At 40.5% G+C, this 20,572-nt stretch overlaps 1 protein-coding gene across 3 annotated transcripts; it reads left to right on the top strand.

Annotated features, from left to right (window-relative positions):
• The first annotated feature begins 174 nt into the window (after positions 1 to 174).
• On the top strand, positions 175 to 20,158 carry CROT (carnitine O-octanoyltransferase). Of its 3 annotated transcripts, none has more exons than XM_042888098.1 (17): positions 175 to 206; positions 818 to 941; positions 6,600 to 6,724; positions 7,246 to 7,427; positions 7,600 to 7,724; positions 10,004 to 10,112; positions 11,460 to 11,553; positions 11,647 to 11,772; positions 12,230 to 12,331; positions 12,921 to 13,004; positions 13,136 to 13,243; positions 13,492 to 13,622; positions 14,957 to 15,080; positions 17,325 to 17,403; positions 17,931 to 18,024; positions 18,158 to 18,277; positions 19,262 to 20,158. In XM_042888098.1, the coding sequence occupies exons 2-17, from the start codon at positions 827 to 829 to the stop codon at positions 19,380 to 19,382; spliced, it is 1,839 nt and encodes a 612-aa protein (XP_042744032.1). In that variant the 5' UTR covers positions 175 to 206; positions 818 to 826; the 3' UTR covers positions 19,383 to 20,158. The 3 variants fall into 3 exon arrangements, 2 of the variants coding, with proteins under 2 accessions (XP_042744032.1, XP_042744031.1); XM_042888097.1 differs by lacking the exon at positions 175 to 206 and adding an exon at positions 256 to 463; XR_006181744.1 differs by lacking the exons at positions 175 to 206; positions 11,460 to 11,553; positions 11,647 to 11,772; ... (7 more) ...; positions 18,158 to 18,277; positions 19,262 to 20,158 and adding an exon at positions 243 to 463 and having other exon boundaries at positions 7,246 to 7,389; positions 10,004 to 10,091.
• Positions 20,159 to 20,572: the final 414 nt, after the last annotated feature.

The following is a 20,572-nucleotide window of genomic DNA, read 5'->3' as shown; positions in this document are numbered from 1 at the left end:
GGGCGCACACGGCGCACACCAAGCAGAAGCCGGTTCCTCCTTTCCCTCCCTTCCCCGAGCCCAGCAGCGCCCCCCGAGCCGCTGAGCTCCGCGAAGCCGCTTCCCCTGCAGTTCCGCAGGGCCCCCAGCCCCGGCCGCCTGCGCACGGCCGCCCCGCCCCGCCCCACCCCGCCGTGTTTCCGGGCCCGCTTGGAAGTGGGGCAGAGGTAAGGGCGGGCGGGGAGCGATCGGCCGCGAAAGGCGGCGGCTCGGGGAGGTGAGCGGTGCTCGAGAGGGAGCGGTACGGGCCGGGCAGCGCCGTGGCTGGGCTGATTCCGTGCTTCTCCGGGCCGAGGCCCCGAGCCTACGTGTAAACTCGCCGTGGTGCGGTGGCAGCGGCCTCGGGCCTCGCGTGGGCCCATCTCGCTCGGGGCTCGAAGGTTCGGTCGGGTAACGGCCCCTCAGCGGCTGCTCGGCAGCGCGGGTAGGTAGGCGGCGGGCTGGAGGTGTGCGAGGGGTTTGGGGAACGTAGCAGGGTGGGTCGGGGGCGAGCTGCTTGCGTTTTGAGAAGGAAAAGGCGTAGTTTTGAGTTTATTAGTTAGAATTAACCAAGAAAGAAGCGGTTGGGAGCCCTTTGGTCAACGTTCCCCTGATGTGTATATGCTTCTGAGGCTGCTGGCCAACAGAATCCTCAAGTTTGGGTGTTGTCCATAGAGATTCCTATGACATATGCCTTTCACTGTGTGAATGAAATAAAGAAAGGAAAATAAAAAAGGAATAGGGAGGCAGTGTATCATTTATCTGCAGCGTCATTAATATACCTAATATCGTGCTGCAGGTCTACAGCATGGAAAAGCAAGTGCTCGAGTCCTCTGAAGAGCGAACGTTTCAGTACCAAGATTCCCTGCCTCCGCTGCCTGTACCTCCTCTGGATGAATCTTTAAGTAAATACCTTGATTCAGGTAATGATTTAACAGTGGAGTGGTGTGTGCACATGAAACCAGGCTGATATTTGCCAGGTAGTGTTCGTATGCAGCTTGTACCAGCTGCCGTGACTCTGGAGGTTGAGGAGGGGGATGGAATTTCATCATGTTTGGGGCACGACATCACTTTCAAATTTGGAAACTAAGTGCCCAGAGCAACTTACGTAAAAGCTCCCACCTTAACCACTTGTCCTTTCTTCTTCAGCAAGAGGGGAATTGGGTGTATAAGATGGTTACCTTCTATTGGTTTTTATTTTCGTGTTTTTTTCCCCTCCAGAGGGTTGTTTTTTGTTTTTTTTTTTTTTTCCCACAGCTATGTCTAATAAAAAATATTCTGCCCTCTACAAGTTTTGTTTTGTGTCATGACTACTTGGCCTGTTCATGACTGTTTGCACAGAATCTTTGTGTTTAAAGATTTTTAAAAAAAAGGTTAAAAAAAAAAAAAGTGATTTCAAACTTTTTTTTTTTTTGTAATTAAATGGTGTTTCTCACATTAATACTATTAATTACAGAGCAGTAGGAAAAAGCATCAATGGGCATTTTTTGATAATTTAACTTAAGGAGATTTCTGCTTTGACGAGCCTAAAGAAAATAGCATCAGAGAAGTTTTGAAAACATCAGTGGAAATGTATCTAGCTTTGTTTATAAAACTAAGCTGACTTGTCAGAGCAACTTTGATATACTGGGGAGGGTGAAGGTAGCCATTATCTTCAGATTTCTTTCCTATGCTCCTTTAACCATTTCCAGAACTCAGAGATATTGAGCTTTTCTCTTGAATGTCTGCCATGTCTTACCATCCTACCTGTAATAGAGAAATGGTAGCAGTAAAACCTGAAGTTTTGTCCCTAGCACAGTCCTTTGTTACATCATAGTCTCTTTTTCCCAAATCAACAAATCCCTAAATTCAGAGTTCTCTTTTATCCTGGGCATAGTAGGAACCTCCCCATCAGAGGAATAGTTGATAGGTTTTCTTTGTTGTTCCTAATTACTTAACTTTTTGATGCAGAATGATGAAATAGTGTTTTTTGAGGGGTAGAGGTTGATGTCATAACAAAATGCTTTTGTTCTGTTGCAGTGTAGGTTAACTTAAATTGTGTTGTAATGGTACTGAATGTGCAATAACAATTACCCTTTAGAGCTTAATTTTGTAAATCTATCTGGCTTTCCAAGTTAATAAATAACTCTCTCCTGGAATGATGATACCTGACTGAATTTGTTTGCTCTTGTTTTCTGCTTCTCATCAGTTTTTTCATAAGTAGCTTATCACACTTTTCCTCAATTGAATTTTTTTTTTCCATGCTGAAGTTGTTTTCTACTTTCTGGTCCTCATACATAAGCCATCCTGTAATTTTGATCGCTGTTGTTGATCTTCTTTAGTCTGTCTTCAAGTTGAAGGAAAGTTATTTCAGTGCTCTTTCAATGCTGTCTCCCTTTACATCCTCATAGGTAAGCTCAGGAAGTGTGGGGTGATGAGTGGACAGTGAGGTGGATTGAGAACTGGCTACAGAGCTCAGAGGGCTGTGTTCAGTAGCGCAGAGTCCAGTGTAAGGCCTGTAGCTAGTGGTGTTCCCCAGGGGTTGGTGCTGGTTCCAGTCACGTTCAATATCTTCGTCTGTGATCTCAGTGGAGGAATAGGGTGCACTCACAGCAAGCTTGTTGATGATACAAAGCTGGGAGGAGTGGCTGACATGCCAGAAGACTGTGCTGCCATTCAGCAGGACCTGGACAGGCTGGAGAGTTGGGTGGAGAGAAACCTCACTGATTTCAGCAAAGGGAGTGTAGGCTTCTTCAGAGGGATTTGAACATCCAAATGACCCTTTACAGTGCTCTGAATCATTCCTTGAGAACGCTTGTCCTCTCTTGGTCAGAGGAGAACCCTGGGCACTTCACATGAGTCACTGTGCCTGATGGTAAAGCACTTATCTGTTTAAAGCCAGTCAACTGGAAAATCTGGATCTCAGATGGTATCCTGCTCAAAGCCTTACAGTAGCTGCCTGCTCTGGATTCAGAATGATTAACTTTGTTTTGAAGAAAGAAGTTGGATGTAACCACATTTTTTAGCCTTTCAGTTCAGGTGAAGTTTAGACTCAGAAACTTCAACTCAGTTTGAGAGTATGAAAACCCCAAGCCTTGGCCTTCTAGAAAGGTTCCTTAACTATACCCAACTGAAGCCATCAGTCATGGGATACTTATTGTTCATGAATAGAGGTGATCTCTATGCAGAAGTGAAGACAAGATATATGGGTCCGGAGACAGTCCAGGTATTTCACTGAAGTCTAGTGAGTGAGGATCTGAGTTTTGCTCCTTCCTTCTATTGCCTTTCCTTTCTACATCCGATTGAGTTGTTTTTATATGGAAAGGATTCACACAATCATAGAATTGTTGTCTGAATGGTTAATCTAAATCAAATTCCTGTTCAAAGGTCATTCAGTTAAGTTTGCTCTAGTGTTGCTTAGCTGTGTTTTGAATCCCTGCAATGCTGGAGATTCCACAATCTCCTTGTGCAGTCAGTTTGATCACCCTCAATTAATGGGGGAGGAGGATGAATAAAAACAAACAAGCCCCACCATCAAGAAATAAGCCCTCATATTTTTCTTGTCAGAGACTTCCTGTATTGCAGCTTGAGTCCATTTTTCTCTTATCCTAATCCTGTGCACATGGGAAGAGTTATGCTTTACTTTTGCTATGTGTTGCCGTTTGCATTCTCTTTGTAAGCTGAACAGACTTGGTTCTCAGCCTCATCTGATCATCATGTCCACCCAATCCTCAAGACATCTTGGTTATACCTCAAATAAATAGCACCTGTGATGTCCATGTTTTGTTTCATTTTGTATTTTTTTTTTTCCCCCATGAAATCTGTAAAATACCAATAAGACTTGCACTGTACTGTTCTGGACATAAGGGACCTAGGATGTAGCTCAAATGGGTCTTTGCTTTTCTCCTTAAGATAGGTAATTAAAAATACTGGAATTCTTTCTAAGATCACCATAAAAATGAAATCATGTTGAAAGGAAGGCCTAGCCTTGGTGGAGGAGGATCAGCAGAGGGGGTGCTTAGAGAAATTGGATATGAGTGATTTCAAAGGCTTGAATGGGGTGGATGTGCCTGTGATTGCTGAGGGAGCTGGGCTTTGTCTCTGAGATACCACTTTTGATCATCTTTGAAAGATCATTTTAACTGGAGAGTGTTCTTGAGGGGAAAAAGGCGAGTGCCTCCACTGCTCAAGAAGAAAGATCTGGGGAACTGCAGATCAGTCACCCTTGATCTCTGGGACGGTGATGTAGCAAATAATCCTGAAAACAACCTCCAAAAAAGGAGGACAAGGAAGTGACTGGGTCAGCATGGATTAATGAAGAGGAAATCATGCTTACCAACCTCATAATCTTTTACGATGAGACGACTGTCGTCAATTTGCTATGCTGCTTGAATATAGGAATCTCACACAGAGCTTTCTTAACATAAGAAGCTAAATTTGCCAAGGCCTAAGGGTGCATGCAGGCCGCTTAACTTCTACCCACTTAGAAGCAGGAGCAAACTGAAATATAAGAAAGACTCCGTTGTGCGGATTTAGCAGCCTTGAAGATGAGAGAAAACAGTGTGTCTAGAGGCAGTGATGGGAGTCAACCCAGAGCAGAAAGACCCCCAGCCTTGGTATGGCTGGTCTGGACCCCCAGATAAGGGTTGGGGGATATACAGTATAAAGACTGTATAAGTGCCTAGGGATTTCTGTATTTGTGGCCTATCCTCAGAGGTGCCCAGCTTGAATTGTTGCTGTAACTTAAATTCTGCAGAAGAGATATATATATATGGCTTATGTCTTATTTACATTGTAGAAACCTATTGCTGAACAGTGTACGTTGCTTATAGCTGAACTGGTAATATATGGCCTAGATAGTGAACAGTCAGGTGGACTGAAAACACTCTCAGCTCCTGGGCTCAAAGGTTTATGATCAGCAGCACACATTCCAGGTATAGGCGAGTCCCGTATCCTTAGAAGCATTAAAAGCCAGGTGGGATGGGATGGGACTTTGGGCCGCTTGATCTAGTGTAAGGTGTCCCCATTGCTGACATGGGATTTGGGCTAGATTGTCTTTAGGATGGCTTGGATTGGAAGGGATCTCTATGTTGGAACAAAATGCTGTGTTCGTTTCTGGGCTCGCAAGGACAAATGAGACATGCACATGAAGGAGCAAGAGTAGTGTAGGGCTGTGAAGGTGATTAAGGGTTTGGTTTATCTGAGGTGATATTGTTCAGCCTGGAAGGACTTTGCAAAGTGTATAAATACCTGCTGGGGGTGGATAAAGAAGGCAGAGCCAGGCTCATTGCAGTGGTGTTAAGTGAGAGCAAGAGGCAATGGGCACAGACTGAAATTCAAGGCATTCCATTTACATGCAAGAAAACTTACTGTACAATGAGGATGGTTGCGCACTGGAGTAGATTGCTACTGGGGAGGTTGCATGTCTCTGAAGGTTTTCAAAGCCCATTAAAGCCCTGAGCGGCCTGCTGTAGCTAACTCTGCTGAGCTGGGGTGTTGGGCTAGATGGTCTCCTGAGCTCCTTCCAACTTCAGCTTCGCAATTCTGTGCAGAAGAAAAAAGTGGTTGCAATCAAGCAGTCATTATTCCAGTGGGATGTAGCAGGAGGACCTTGCCCTGCTTTGTTTCTCCCCAGAGGTAGATCAGAGATAATACAGATACTTGTTTAGTTTTTAGTAACTATGTATCTTTCCTCCTTTCTTTGCACTGGTAAGCTGATCACAAGTTTATTGCAAGAGAGACAGATGAGAAGGTGATTTACATCGGTGTTCAGCAGCCTCAAATATGAATCAGAACTCATTGTGTAGGCACTGAGTGAGCAGAACTGCCACACCCCCATTCTGTCTGCCTGTGATATGCCAATCTATGTATAAAAATACTAGAAAACATGTTATATGCAAGGTTATTTGTGAGAAAAAACTGAGATATACCCATGTACTGACTGGCAGTGTTTGCTGCTGACCATAGATACCATTACTGTCATCAGAAAGCCTCCTAAAACCCTTTTTATCATGACATATTGTGCAAATGTTTACAGCCTGTATTATTGTGTATGATCTGAGAAAAATCCAAGAGTATTTTAACACATAAAAATTGGGTATCACTAACTGCCATTATCATTGAAGTAGGGGGAACATAGGAGAATTGATGAGTAAAGTGCTTGTAGTCTGTGAATGGGCTTGAATATAAGAGCAAGTAGCGTACAGATGGTGCAGTAAGGTAACAGACATGTATGGCTCAGTGTATTAATTTATAAGCAAAGTTCCCATAAACTTACTTATTATTGAATTCAGCTGGTGGAAGTGCAGGGCTGCATAATATTTCCAGCTAGAGTTCAAAATGTATTGGATGTAGTTATCTGGTAAATATTTCATCTACTGATCCCTGAATTTGTTTAAAAGTATGCATGTATGTCTTTATTAGAACACACTGTGATTTATTTATAGCTTTTAAAAGGAGTCCTGTCCACTCCATCCCCCCTAAAATGCATGTTTTAGACAAGTAAATCTTGAGTGCTTTCATCTACTCCCTTGCCTGTGACATCTGAATCCTGGAATAAATCTCAGCATGCAGTTGTTTTTAAATACATCTCCTTTTTGCAGTGAAGCCATTTCTAAATCAAGAAGAATATCAAAGAACAGAGGATATTGTTAAAAAATTTGAAAATGGGATTGGCAAAGAGCTGCATCAGAAACTACTGGAAAGAGCTAAAACCAGGAGGAATTGGGTATGTATGTAGATATGTAAATATCATAATTCAGCTTATTCCTCAGTTTTGTAGGTGTGTTACTCTGCTGCTAGGCAGGAAGATAGCAGTATCTTTTTGGAGAACAAGTGGTTAGTTGCTGGTTGGCATATAATTTTGAGAGACACTTAGCTATGATTTTTTTTTAATCTTATGGTCTCCCTTATGTCTGCCACTTGTCCTGTGGATATGAACGTGTTTATCTGTGTGTGATTTTTTTCAAACTGGGGGGATAAGAGTTCCTTTACTAAAATAGTAAGTTACTTACCTTCTGTTACTTTAATCTACTTAAGCAGTATTGAATTTTAAGTTCTTGAAAATAAGAGCTAGATGTGACATTAGCATCAGCAATTGCTTTTTGAACTACTGTCCTGCCTCCTATTATGTAGGAGCTACTGCTCAAAAAGTTAAAAAAATAAACAAAAATTGCACCTATCATGCCGTGATTATTAGAAAATTAGTGTCTGAAAATTACTCTGATGCTGAACATTTTTCATTTCCAGCTGGAGGAGTGGTGGCTGAATGTGGCTTATCTTGATCTTCGCATATCAACGCAAATAAACTGTAACATGGGAGGCCCTGGTCCCTACATTGAACACTGCTGGCCACCCAAAGAAGGCACTCAGATAGAGAGAGCATCTGTGAATGTATGGCACACCCTGAAGTACTGGGAGCTATTACGAGCGTAAGACTTTTAAGAAGTAGTAATTGTTTCTAAACATTAGTGATCTGTGTGTACTTCAGTAGTGGAAAAGTGCTTCTTGGCATCAGTTCTTTGCAGTGAAATGTAGGCTTGTCTTACCTTGATTTACTTGGATAATTACCCCTTGTGCTTAGTTTTGGTATATTTCTTTTAGAGAGAAAGTGATTATAGAGAGATCTGGGAATGCTGTTCTGGACATGAGCCAATTTCGAATGCTCTTTAACACTTGCAAGGTTCCTGGAATTACCAGAGACTCACTCTGCAACTATTTTAAGACTGGTAAGTAAATGCAGATTGTAGGTTAATACAAGCAAATGATTTCGTATTGTGGAGCTAACGGAGTGGGCATTTTAACCATCAAAGTTGTCTTCAAAAACTAAATCAGATACTGGATGTTGTGTCCTTATATAAGGAAGCAATCTAAACCACTGATTACTTTTTTCTTTTTTTTTTGTGCAATATTTAGTCCTTTTTAAATAAGGTTACAAGAAGACTCTACCTCAATTTGTATGTTACCAAGCTGGTATCTGTTAGATGTGTGATTGCATTACGAAAGAGAAGAAGAAAAATTCTGTACGTTACAAATGTGAGCTTATTAGATGCATTATTTGGACAGAACATCAGCATTGTTTGTAATTATCTTTTTCCTTAGGTTGCTTTTCTAGAATGTGTTCCTGTACATTCTATTGGAACAGTTCTTATGTATTTTTCTATCACTGAGTGTTACTTTGAGTGACACTGAGTGTCAGTTCTTATTTTCTTATTTTCTTATTTTCTTATTTTCCATGGTAATTCTCGAAGCCAGTTTCTTAAATTTCTAACAGTTTTTTTGGATGCGTGGTCAAGAGATGGAGTAAGTGTAATGTTCTTATTTGTCCTTCTTTGAAATGATTGTAATATTGGCAACCAGCAAATTGAAGTCATAACACCCCTCTGACACTTGCTCTGATGCCTCTAGAAGTGTTCAGGCATGCTGCTCTAGTTAATCATGGGAGATATGAATTCCTACAAGACTCAGGAATTCGAGAGAATAGAGGCTCTGCAGGCCTTGCTCCACAGAAAATGTGTAAGGAAGTCACTGTGCCACAGGAATTGTAGCAAAAATGCAGAGCAGAAGGCAAGTTTTGTGGGCTTTTCTTAGGGTTAAATTGAAGAGGTAAATACCAAAAGTAGAAGAAACATTCGAGCAGTGGAAATTCAATGTTATGATCACACTTAATGAACAAAGGTGGGGTTTTGTGGATACACAAGCAATTCACATCCCTTTTTTCCTTTAAAATATTACAAAAGCTTTATTAAACAGTCATGCTTATGTTATTTTTCATATCGTACACAGCAGGTGAAATCCGTTTCCCTGCCTCCAGGGGAAATGCTTAGTCCAATTAGTTACCTTTGTTCTGTGTGATTCATGGAGTAATATGAGTACCTCTAGGAAAGGATTTGGGTTTTCCAAATATGCAGATATATAAGAGAAGCAGAAGAAATTGCTATCTGCAGAGAGATCTGTTTCTCTCCATTGGCTACAGAGGGAACTGACACAGTCTAAAAACACTTTAAGTAAGATTTAGGACACCTAAGGTTTGACAGGTAATGTCAGGTTGCAGTTAAAGACCACATTAAAGTGATCCCAAGTGACTTTGATCAGTGGAGCCTGGAGAGCTGCTTGGTTTACCCTGCAGCAGTCGCCTTAATGAGAACAGAGAGCTCATAGATTTTGGTGTGTTGAGTTGATGTCCCTCAAGTGCAGTGTTAGGTCAGACACATGATTCTAGGTATCTTAACTTCCAAACTTAATTCTATGCCTTGCTTCAGGCAACTGCACTTAGGAGGATGCTATCAAAAATACCCCCAAATTGATGTAGTCCCTTCTGTTTTGTTACACTAGATGCCACGTCTGTGATCTGTGAAAATGAGTTTATTTGAAATGGTAAATTCCGTGTTCTATAATGTCCTTGATCAGATGCATGTTGAATTATATTACATTCTATATAACGTAGAGCCAGGAAGATAGATGTATAAGGGCCTTATGGTCAAGATTAAGGTTTTTGGGGGGCATGTGTTATGTATTTGTGAATAAGTAGCATATGTTTCCTCTTTGTCTCACGGCAGAGTGCAGTGGCTCAGTTTCAGAAAAATGCATTATGTTTCCTGCCTGCCTTTCACACTGCCTGTTTTTTAAACAGAACAAAATTTCATGCAAGAGAAAAATGTTTGCATCAACTTTTAGTAACTAACACTTGTTTTGGCAGAGAATGTTTCTGCTTACAAAATGCATGAGTTACTTAGATTTACTGCTAAGTAATGACAGTGGCTTGAACTAGTTAATAATGGTGAAAGTTATGTGCTTGTGTAGATTTGAGTCCTCTTAAACTTCAGAACTGTAGTAAGGTTATACAATCAATCTTGAACTTTCTAATGCATTCCTCTTTTTAACTCTATGGAGTCTTCCTCATTTTGAAAAAAGAGCATCTGTAGGACTTGCTGAATACTTTTCCTTTATCTGTTGCTCACTTTCTCCCTAGCGTTGGATTTTCATGTTTTACTTTGCTTTGTTTCAGTGACTGAAGGTGAATGCCCATCTCACTTAGTAGTCCTGTGTCGAGGCCGAGTGTTTGCATTTGATGCTATACACGAAGGCAACATGCTGACAGCTCCAGAGATTTCCAGGTTTTCGGACTACCTTGCTTTTAATACTCTGTTCTGTTTGAGCACGTACTAAAGACAGTCTCTGTTTCTTTCCCTCTCACCCTAAAGAAGTAGGGGTGAGAGAGACTGCAGCTGAAGAGTAAGATTCTGGTAGATTTTGATTTAGCAGGTGGCGTCTTCTTGCCATGAATCATGGTTATATAGTTCTGTAGTACACTCATAGAATATCACATGAAAGGGCTTAATGAAGGTGTTCCAGTAGGAAAGATCATGTATGTGTGAAGCTTCTTGAGCACAGAATTATCCGTCCTGTAACATTATTTGTTTAAGGACCAGTCCTCTCTGGTCATGCTACCAGTATCCTTTTGACTACACTACAATCCTAACGGTGTGGAGGGACTGGATTTCCTGTTGCTGAGTTCAGCAGCATCAAAAATCTTAGTATACATTGGCTTTTCTTACTACAGAGCAATACAGTTATATTTTGCTTGCATTTCTTGTCTTTTCAACAGTGGAAGAGTGACTATGGCTCTTTTCATAGTCCTAAACTGCTGCTGAGAAGCAGAGAGAAAGAATCTCGCTCATTAAATAGTAAATTTCAGTAGTGACATTTAATAGGAAAGAGTGCCAGAACAAAGGACGAGCCAGATTAGTGTCTTCAATCTTAAACATCTGTAACTTGCTTGCTTTCTTTATCTGGAACAGTAAGGGGGTTGAAAAACAGATTTACAAACTATGAATTAGCTCCCTGTCGACACATGCATGTGGTGATTCCTACTGAAACAGCTTCATTTAGCCCTTCTGCATTATGTTCCAAGGATGTACTACTGAAGTACAAGATCATCCTGATTCCGATGATGGGTTGATGGCTGGGCTGCGTGGTCTTAGTCTTTCAAACAGACAGTGCAAGGAAAAGATAGGCATTCTTGTGTATCTTGAGTCAGTTACACACTAACTACTGTTCTGCTATAAGCTTCTGAGTTTCTGTTGAGTGGAAGTTTTGCCATTGTATCCAGTTAGTTTTATAAAGGCTGCAAAGCTGCAGTATTGCTGATTTTTGCTGCTCAGGAAAGTTTGATCTATGCTGTTGAAGTCTTAAATTCAATTTTAAGAACATTCATTGCACCTTAAGGTTGTGATTGTTTATGTGTAGGTCTGTAGTGAGCTGGTAGCTGCAGTTGAAGTTAACTTCAGCAATTGAAAACAAAGCAGACATCCAGTTGCCCTTAGTATCTGACTTGTATTCCTTACATTTCATATTAGCTTGTGAATGTGAAAACAAAAAAAAAAAAAAGAGAGAGAAAGTGTGATTTTGATGCAGCCTCTGTATGTTCTTTGTTAACTTTAGTTTTTGAAATCTTGTTAAAGGCAACTTACATACATCCAGAAAAGATGCCATAGTGAACCAGATGGACCAGGACTATCAGCCTTAACAAGCAGTGAAAGGACAAAATGGGCGGAGGTTGGAATAGTTCAACAGTTTTTTCCTCATAAAAGTATTGTGACCTCTGGAAAGATGTTGTTTCACTTAGCTCTGTCACTTCTTGCTTTCTAGACACGTGACTATTTAATCAGTCTGGACCCAAAGAACCTAGCTCATCTTGAAAAAATACAGCAAAGTTTGTTTGTAGTCAGCCTGGATGATTCTAGTCCCCAGGCAACTCCTGAGGACTACACAGAGGTAGCTAAGGATTTTTCATAATTCTTCTCTGTTCTTTATATATTCTGTTCTGTGTGTGTATATATATTCTGCATCTGCTCTTTCTGTGATAAAAAATAGCATCTCTTGCTCCTTCATAACAGAGTATTAAGCAGGTAAATGTTCAGGTCACATTTCCTGTTGATCCATAGAAACAAATGGGTTGAATTGTTTGGACTTTGGAAGAGAGAACAGCTAAAATACACCTTTGTGATCTTTTAGATCTCAGTGCTTCAAGGTCCTTAGACATACAGTCAGCAACTTGTTCGGACTCTTGATTTAAACTTTTAGGCTTATAATCATGTTTCTTCTTCAGCTGGATGAAAATGTTTTCTCTCAGTTAGGCCTCACCGTGTTAGTGTAGATTTGGTTCAGCTGACAGAGGTTGGCAATGTGTTTGGGGTTTCTGAAAACCCACAGTGTGTAATTTTTGCTTTAGCTAACGAGGCTGGGCCTAGCAGGTGATCCAACTGTGCGCTGGGGAGATAAGTCCTACAATAGCATATTCTTCTCCAATGGAACCTCCAGTGCATTCTGTGATGTAAGTATGAAAAAAAATCCACTTATAAACTTTCCAAGTACTTACTGAATAAGCTCCCTCTTTCAGAGTGTTAAATACTTAATGTGTTCCCTTTTGGTGTAGTCTGGCACCTTGACTGGCAGGTTTCCAAAGCCAGTCTGTTTTTCCAGTGTTGGATATTACATCATACCTGAATTAAGGTCTTGAGTTCTGAAATCATAATCTTATTTCTGAAACTGTTTAATGAGGGAGTTCCTGAGTAAATAATAATAATGATAATAATTGCAGACAAAGGCTTAAAACGAGCCCTTTCTGTTGAACTGAATTATTTTTATACTGAAGTGGACAGGACAGTCTACATCGTGCTTAAAATCTGCTTCTCCATAGCAGTGCTATAGTGCATGTCTAGCTGCAGAGCAGTCAAAGCAGCAAGATAACTGGCATTAGCTGTTGCAGAAGTGTTGCAGAAGAACTAGAAAAACAAGTCCAACGCTGTGCAGTAACACTGTTAGTCTTGGGGGGAATAAGTAGGCCAGGGATTAAAAAAAAAAAAATTAGATCCTCTTGCAGTCATGCAAATAATGTACTATCTTGTCCTGTATGATTACAGCATGCTCCTTTTGATGCCATGGCTTTAATCACCATGTTATCTTCTGCTGAACAAAAGATTATTGAAAATGAGGGAAAATGGAAGGTATGTGTTCTTTAAGCTTCTAGATGTATTGGTTAATGGATTTGTGTTGGTTTTTTTTTTTTTTTGTTTTGTTTTGTTTTTTTTTAATGGATAACAGTTTCTCTTTTCTCTCTTTGCTTGTCTACTCCCAGGGATCAGATAAAGTGAGGGATATTCCATGGCCAGAGGAACTTATATTCACAGTAGACCAAAAAATTGTAAATGAAATTGAACGTACTAAAGAAATATATTATGAAAAGGTGAGATTTCTTACTGTTTCTCCTAATTGTCACTGAATTTTTCACTGCATTTGTGCATTCTTTACTGACAGTCTTCATGCCAGAAAACAAGTGAATATGTTTTTTGGTTGGCGAATTTTGATTTGACCATGGTTAAATTTGTACCATTGTTTTCTTACATTGAATGTGTTGTATCTGGAGTGAACCAAGCTGTGATATTTGAAGTAACTTGACTTCTGTGTTGTTTTTTTCCTCCTGTGATTTGCCAGATATCTGACCTGCAACTAGCATGTTATGCCTTCACATCTTTTGGTAAAGCCTTGATTAAGAAGAGGAAGCTTCATCCAGATACATTTGTGCAGCTTGCCCTTCAGCTGGCTTATTACAAATGTCATGGCAGGTAAGAAAAGCTCATTACCCAGATTAGGAATGGAAAAATAGGTCATTGAATAAAGGCATAGATCTGGAGACATAATGCAGTGGCCTCTTTGTAACTTGCTGTAGTGATAAAACGGTGAAGAAGTAAGATTTTGTTTACTTTGAACATTGTATACTTTTTTGCCACTGAAATTCAAGGGGCTTTTGCTCTTGACTTCCAAATAATTGTCTTTATGCCCCGTGGAGATCATGTGTGTACATAGTGTGGAATCCATGAAAACATAGATTTGGGCTGTTAATAGTTAATAATAGGTTGAATACCAAACTTGTAGTGGGTCAGGACTCTGTAATGCTAAGTAGTTGTTCAGGTGGAGAAAAAATCTTTACCTGTAGCAAATGATTAAAAATGATCCGTCTTCCAAATTTGTGAAAAGCCTCATGTCTCACTTTCCTTCAGCACAATTAGATGTGAAAGTCAGAGCAAAATAATAAAGAAAGTGACTTTCCAGAAGTTTGGCTCAGTATTTTTGTAATATTTTCATTTGTATTTTTGGGGAGAGACAGCATTCTTCCTGGAGTTCCCAAAGTGCTCTTTGCTGACTCTTCCAGATGGTGCCTCGTGTGAGTCACTACTGGCAAGTACTGTTTGCTTCAGAAGGGAGAGTTTCTTCACAGTCATATGATGCTTAATCACTGGAGGTGCCAGTATCTCAGGATGCTAGATCTCGTTTGCTAGACATTGGAGTAAATGATTTGACTTAGAAAAAACCCTCTTAAGTTTGTTTTAAGCACACTGGTATGTTGCAGTTAAACTGTGTATTAAATGTTAGAGTGGGATAGGACTGAGGACACTCCAGAGAAAAGCTAGCTGGGTATCAGTATGCAGCAGATTCAGCCTTGTCCATATAAACATAAGAGCATTGGGAAACACTGCCTATTTCAAGTATTACTTAATCTTTGAGGGTTTGCATGGTGTAGATGATTTCTTTGATGGCAGTATGTGGTGAGGCTGAATCTTGCATAGATTTAGCTTAATTATATTAAAGCTGGTACATGTGCAGTTAGCAGAAAATAGCCACAAAGACCCGAACTTCTCAAGGTGGAATAACAGCACTGGCACTTCTTCAGTCATCTGTGTCATACAGAATCTTGCAGAGCTCCTCCGGCTCCTTTGTGGTTCCTTTTCAGACCTGTAATTAAAATAAATAAATAAATTAGGGCCTTACTGATGCTTGTAACTGAGCTGGGTGGATAGAATACTTCACAGAATATGGGGTTTGTTTGTTAGTTAGTTCTTCCCTGGAGAGAGCAGGTAGTTAAGTTAATGAGATTCTCTTCCTTAATTTTTCTTCTTAGCCCGGGCTGCTGTTACGAAACTGCAATGACCAGGCGTTTCTATCATGGCCGCACAGAGACCATCAGACCGTGTACCATGGAAGCAGTAGAGTGGTGCAAATCCATGTTGGATCATTCTGCCACTGTAAATATGGAAACCCTACTTCAATTGCAGTGTGTTTAGAAGGCCTGTCATTTTAATTGCTAACCCTTTGTTATACTACTGTCCCATTAATGAGAGCTGGCTTGTTTCCAGTGAGACAAACCTGAAATACTGATGTTGCTTGAGGTCTGGCTGTGGTCATTGTGACAGAGGTGAGCTGTCACATGTGGGCTTGTTCTGATACTTTTTTTCTGTTCTGTTTTACACTTCAGTTTCAAGTCTGTCTTGAGTGATATTGTTAGAATTGGAAAGATTAACGCGGTGGAAGGGCAATACAGGAATGTAATAGCAAAGGGACCAGCGTGGATAGGATAGTATTTCACAGGAAAAGTAAAGGTGCTCACCCATTTCCAAAGATCTAGGCTCGCAGAAAGGACTCCACAAGGGAGGGATCTCCAGAAAGAGGCCCTTCCCCTGTGGCAGTCAGCCCTTAAATGCAATCCAGGGAGAGGTGCACCCAGGCTCTACTCCTTCTGGTCACACAGCTGAATTGCCTTCACCTGTGCTGCCAGGGCTGACCTGGTCCTTTCCCAGATGACCTGTCAGTGGTTCAAGCCATGTCTCAGCAGTTCCCATACAGATATTCACTCTGATTTTCACACCTCAGAAAAGAACTAGCTAGGAACTACTATATTCTGTTGTGGAGTGGTTCCTTTGTTTCAATATTTAAGTGAAATGAGGAAATGTTAATCTAATTGTTGAGTTTGAGAGCAAGATTGAAATCTGCTTGTTGTCCTGAAGGCAACAGGGATGTATTCCAGAGTTTGCCTGAGAACAGCTCTGCCAAGGACCTTTTTCCAGCGACTGACTTGCAGACCCTGACTGGTAAAGGATTTCATGCTGCTCTTGCCAAGTGAAAGTTGTACAAAAACTCTCTGTTGTCCTCACCGTGTTTCTTAGAGTTCTTAGAAATGAAACTAGGATATTTTGAAACAAAGAGCTACATATTTTGAAGGAAATTCTGAGATTCTATATTTTTCTACTATTTCATACTGGGAAAAATGCAGGAATACAACAGAAATAATGTATGTGTGACCAAAAATGTGTCTTAGGTTTTTCAGGCTGGTTATTAGGAAAAAATTCTCAGGAAGAGTGGTGAAACAGGCTTCCTTAGGGAGGTGGCATTGAAGAAATGCAGGGATGCTGCACTGAGGGACATTGTTCAGTGAGCATGGTGATGATGGGTTGCCAGTTAGATTTGATCTTAGAGGTGTTTTCCTACCTTAATTATTCTGTGATGATTCTGTTTCCTGGTGCTGTTGTGTTTTTTTTGTGTGTGTGTAATGAACTGTTGCGGTCTTGGTATGCTCTTCAATGGTATTGCAATTAAGAGGATCAGAAATCTAGTATTAAAATGCAAAGCCCCCCCCCCCCCTTTAGAATTCATGTACTTTGGATAAAAAACCATTTACACCATGTTTTCTACTACCTGCAGTGAGCTCAGTAGCTAGGCTTTTGTCCAAATTGAGTGACTGCTGGCTGTGGTTCACGTTCAGTGCTGCTGCCACTCATGAGGACAAAGGAGTTGTTCAAGTACTAGCAATCGAAGTGCAAGCCAAGTTCATGGGTGTCTACAGGTGTTTCCCTAGGCCTCTTTTACCAAAACATATATCTATATTCTGTTCTCTCTCTTTTTAATGTGTAAGTTTCAATTTAACATATTCATAAAAATCAGACAGTGATGGGCAGAATTACGGTTGTGGAAGTGAAGTTTTGATCAGTAGAGAATAGAGGGGAATGCGGTTGGCAAATGTGTGTGTTTCAATTAAAGAGGTAAGATATGCTTCATGTTGGGTTTTTTTGATAATGATAGGCAAACCTGCTAACAGCTGATGTGTTTTCGAAGTAAGTGGTACTGTAGAATTTTGGGTTTCATTTCTGTAGTTCATGATGTCTGCTTTGCATTGTTTCAGCTTGTATGGGGAAGAGCGTGAGGTTTAGAATATTGTTCAGTACAAAAGTGACACAGGTAGCAGAGCAGAGATGCAGGGAACAAATGAGTAAGTTGTCATAAGAAAGGAATTTGGATGTGGGAGAAAAGAATTAGAGAAATTTAAGAAAATGGATGAGTCAGAAGGTTCTTATGTACCTTTCAATTCCTCTGTTTTCTTCTATTGCTAAAAATTGTGAAAGGAAGAGCTTGTTGATCTGTGTCTGCTGATGTGTTACTCATCTGGAATGTTTTCTTCTCTTGTTTCTTAACCTGTTTCCCCTTACTTTGTACAGAATTATGAACGCCTACAGCTGATGCATGCAGCATTTGCAAAGCACAATAGAATGAGGAAAGACTGTGAGAATGGACGAGGTACTCAGGGATCAGAAATTGTTTCCTTGTGGGTAAAAAGGGAACGTATGCTAATGTGTTTTCTGTCTCGTTTTCAACTGCAGTAAAAACTACCCATCAACACTTCATATTTAAACAATTTTGGAGAGAAACTAAAGGCTAGTCCTTGCATCTTCCTTCAGCCCTAATGACCCGTTCACTTTAAATATTAATTCACTATTTTTCTGCCAGTGAGCCAATTTCATGTGAAACTCCTCCTTGCAGAAATATTTTTCTTGGGTTTTGTTTTCTGGAGGATATGTGCTCAATTTGTACCACTTTTAGCTCATTGCATTTGGGCTCAGTGGTGCAAGCTTAAAGTGATGATGGCATCTTAGACCATGCTTTTGAGAAGTGTTTTTGTATGCTGCAGTATGAACCTTTTTTTTTCAACTGGACTCTGTCATTTTATCTGTCCTTCAGCTGCTTTTCAAGCTTCCAGAACTGAAACAGCCGAAAACCAAGAAATGCTGCTGTTAATGATGCAGAACTTGCATTTCTTTTGACAGGATTTGACCGTCATCTCCTGGGTCTCCTTCTCATAGCACAGGAGCAGGGACTGCCAGTGCCAGAACTCTTTGTGGACCCTGCCTTCACAGCCAGGTAACTGGTGGCCTTGTACTGTGAAGAGGTTGTACCCCTTGGTACCGAGGGCTCACTTTGTTACATGGCCTTAAGTGTGATGATCTCTTGATCTGTGTGACAAAATTCACTTTTGTTTTCTGATGTTTTACAGTGGTGGAGGTGGGAACTTTGTTCTTTCAACTAGTCTGACCGGCTACACCAGATTTAGTGGATGTGCACTCCCTATGGTATATCACGGCTATGGCTTTTTTTATGCAATCAGAGATGACAGGTAAGGATGTTGTTTCATTTTGGATGTGGTTCTGACTGTATCGTGATGGGAAAGGCAGCAAACACTAAGCTGAGGGAAGGAAAAGATGGACATGGCTGAACATGTCAGAAAAGGTTGAAATGGGAGATAAGGGAGAACAGAGGCATTAACATTCTGAAAAACACAAGTGGGAGGAAGGACAGATGGTGGAGGTGTAGTGACAAGATGCTGACAAGGCACAGAAAGCGAAGAGTGGGAAAGCTAAGAAGAGGAACAACAGGAGGAACCTTTAAAAATAAGCATTGCTCTTAGCCATCATCAACTGCAAAGGTGTTTGTAAAAAGAAAAAAAAAAGTAGCTATTGCCTGGGATATGGGATAGACAGCTGCAGTACAGGAGGGCATGGAGGACGGAGGAGAAGCTAACGCATTTGGCTTCACTTCTCATGAAAGGGTAGGAAAAATGCAACTTTGGCTTACTCACCTTCTGGACAAAAATTACTGCTTGTTCAGCAAATGAAGTAAATGGAGTGCATTGAGATGACCTGCTTTTTTATGATTTAGTTTATTTTGGATGGCTTGTGTCTAAAGCTAACTGCAAATTTCATTGCAGAGTGGGTTCAGTTTGAGCGTACAAACCAATATACTTTCACTGTTGCTCTGTTAAAATAAATAGATAAAAGTTGAGATGTAGTGGGTAAACAGAAAGAAAAAGTACTTTAACCTTAAACTAGTTGTAGAGAAGAAATATAATTGAAGCATTTTAAGATATAAGCAAAGTGATGTCACTGTGCGTGTAGAAATCAAAATACCCTGTTTCAGGATCTGTAAACATTGTCATTACTGAAGGCCCTGTATTTTCTGGATGTTGAGATAACTTGTTTGTTTATTGGCCAGTTTTTGATTCAGAGCTTGCTGATAATTTGATATTTCAGAACAATTTGTATAACGTGTCCAAGACTGTGACAATTAAGAGTGGTAACTCCATTGTTTTCTGTATTGACAGGATCGTTGTTTTATGTTCTTCCTGGAAGTCATGCCCAGAGACCAGTGCAGAAGTGCTGTGCAGAACTTTATTCCAGTGTTTCCAGGACATAATTCAGTTAACAGTTACAGCTCAGCTATAAAATTGATGATGATAAGAACTTTTGCAAGTTCACAAGTTATTTGTAGTACTTATAAGTGAAACGCGGTGTAAGAGAACTGTTATATTCAAGCTAAGACTTCTGATAATTTGCATGAAGTCTTCCTCTTTTGGTGGGATCTACACTAAGTAATGTGGCCATTTGCAACAGCAATGCAAGCAGTAGAACTATGCAATATGATATGCCTCAACAATGCAAACACTTTTGAGAAACACGGTGTTGGAAATGGAGAACTTTTGGGAGATTTGTATTTATGTCTTAGTGGTAACATGTAGTCTAATGGTACTGTTTCTGCCAGTGGAGCACTTAACTGTGTACTTCAGAGCAACTACACGATTGTCTTAAGTGATTGTGCTGCCTGTTGGTAGTGGTTCATGAAGCAGCCTGAGGGGGGCAGCCTTCTATATGCTATTTTCTAAATTCTTTCGTTTCTGCTACCTGGATTGCATAAAAGGAATGCATCTCGGTATAGGGATGTTCCCACTGCATTCATAATATACGAGCACTACAATGTGAAGTACTTTGAATCTCAGTAATACAGAAAATAGCATATGAATTCAAAATGCATTGGAGTTTACATCATCTACTGAGCTTTGAATTTTCCTGTGCTTTACACTAGTAATACACAGTAACAGAGAGCACTGAATACAGTTTGAGATTCTCGGGATTTTAAGACTTGATTCCTCTGTTTGAGCAGTTTTTCATCTTACTTCTCTTAAAAAATAAAGTTATTCAAAAAAAATCAGTGTTGTATTGTTGGGGAACTGATGCTGAACTTGAAACTGAGATTCTAAAGTACCCCTTGCTTTCTTCTCGATTTTGGGGAGAGATTAGGGGTGATTATTTTTTTACAGCAATAGCTGCATCCCCTCTCCTTGCCCCTAAGTAGCTCAGGTTGGTACAGGGACAAAGACATTTTATACAGCCTAAAATCTGATGAAGGGTGGAAAAATCTAATGAAGGTTGGAAGTTTGCACAAGGAATACATTGGTGCCTTCTGCCTGTGACTGCTGATGCATTCCTGTGTGACCAAGAGCTATTCCTTTTATTTGGGGAACCTGCTTTTCTCAAATTGTTCTGGCTGCCTAGCAGCCTTTGTCTCCCTGCCATAGTTCTCAGGCTGGAGGGCACTGAGAGTAGAGAGCTGTAACATGTAGTTACCATGATCCTGT

Source organism: Lagopus leucura, unplaced genomic scaffold, assembly GCF_019238085.1.
Source record: "Lagopus leucura isolate 7727_CA_CO unplaced genomic scaffold, USGS_WTPT01 Super-Scaffold_100157, whole genome shotgun sequence".
NCBI lineage: Eukaryota > Metazoa > Chordata > Aves > Galliformes > Phasianidae > Lagopus > Lagopus leucura.
The sequence above is the reverse complement of the archived record's forward strand: the minus strand, read 5'-3'. Positions and strand labels throughout refer to the sequence as shown.

What these genes read in the sequence shown, in the direction of transcription:
- CROT (XM_042888098.1), top strand. Translation starts at nt 827, where the DNA reads ATGGAAAAGCAAGTGCTCGAGTCCTCTGAAGAGCGAACGTTTCAGTAC. An exon ending in AAAGGACAAAATGGGCGGAG is followed by an intron (nt 11,554 to 11,646) that starts GTTGGAATAGTT and finishes CTTGCTTTCTAG; the next exon opens with ACACGTGACTATTTAATCAG. An exon ending in AGACTGTGAGAATGGACGAG is followed by an intron (nt 17,404 to 17,930) that starts GTACTCAGGGAT and finishes TTCTTTTGACAG; the next exon opens with GATTTGACCGTCATCTCCTG.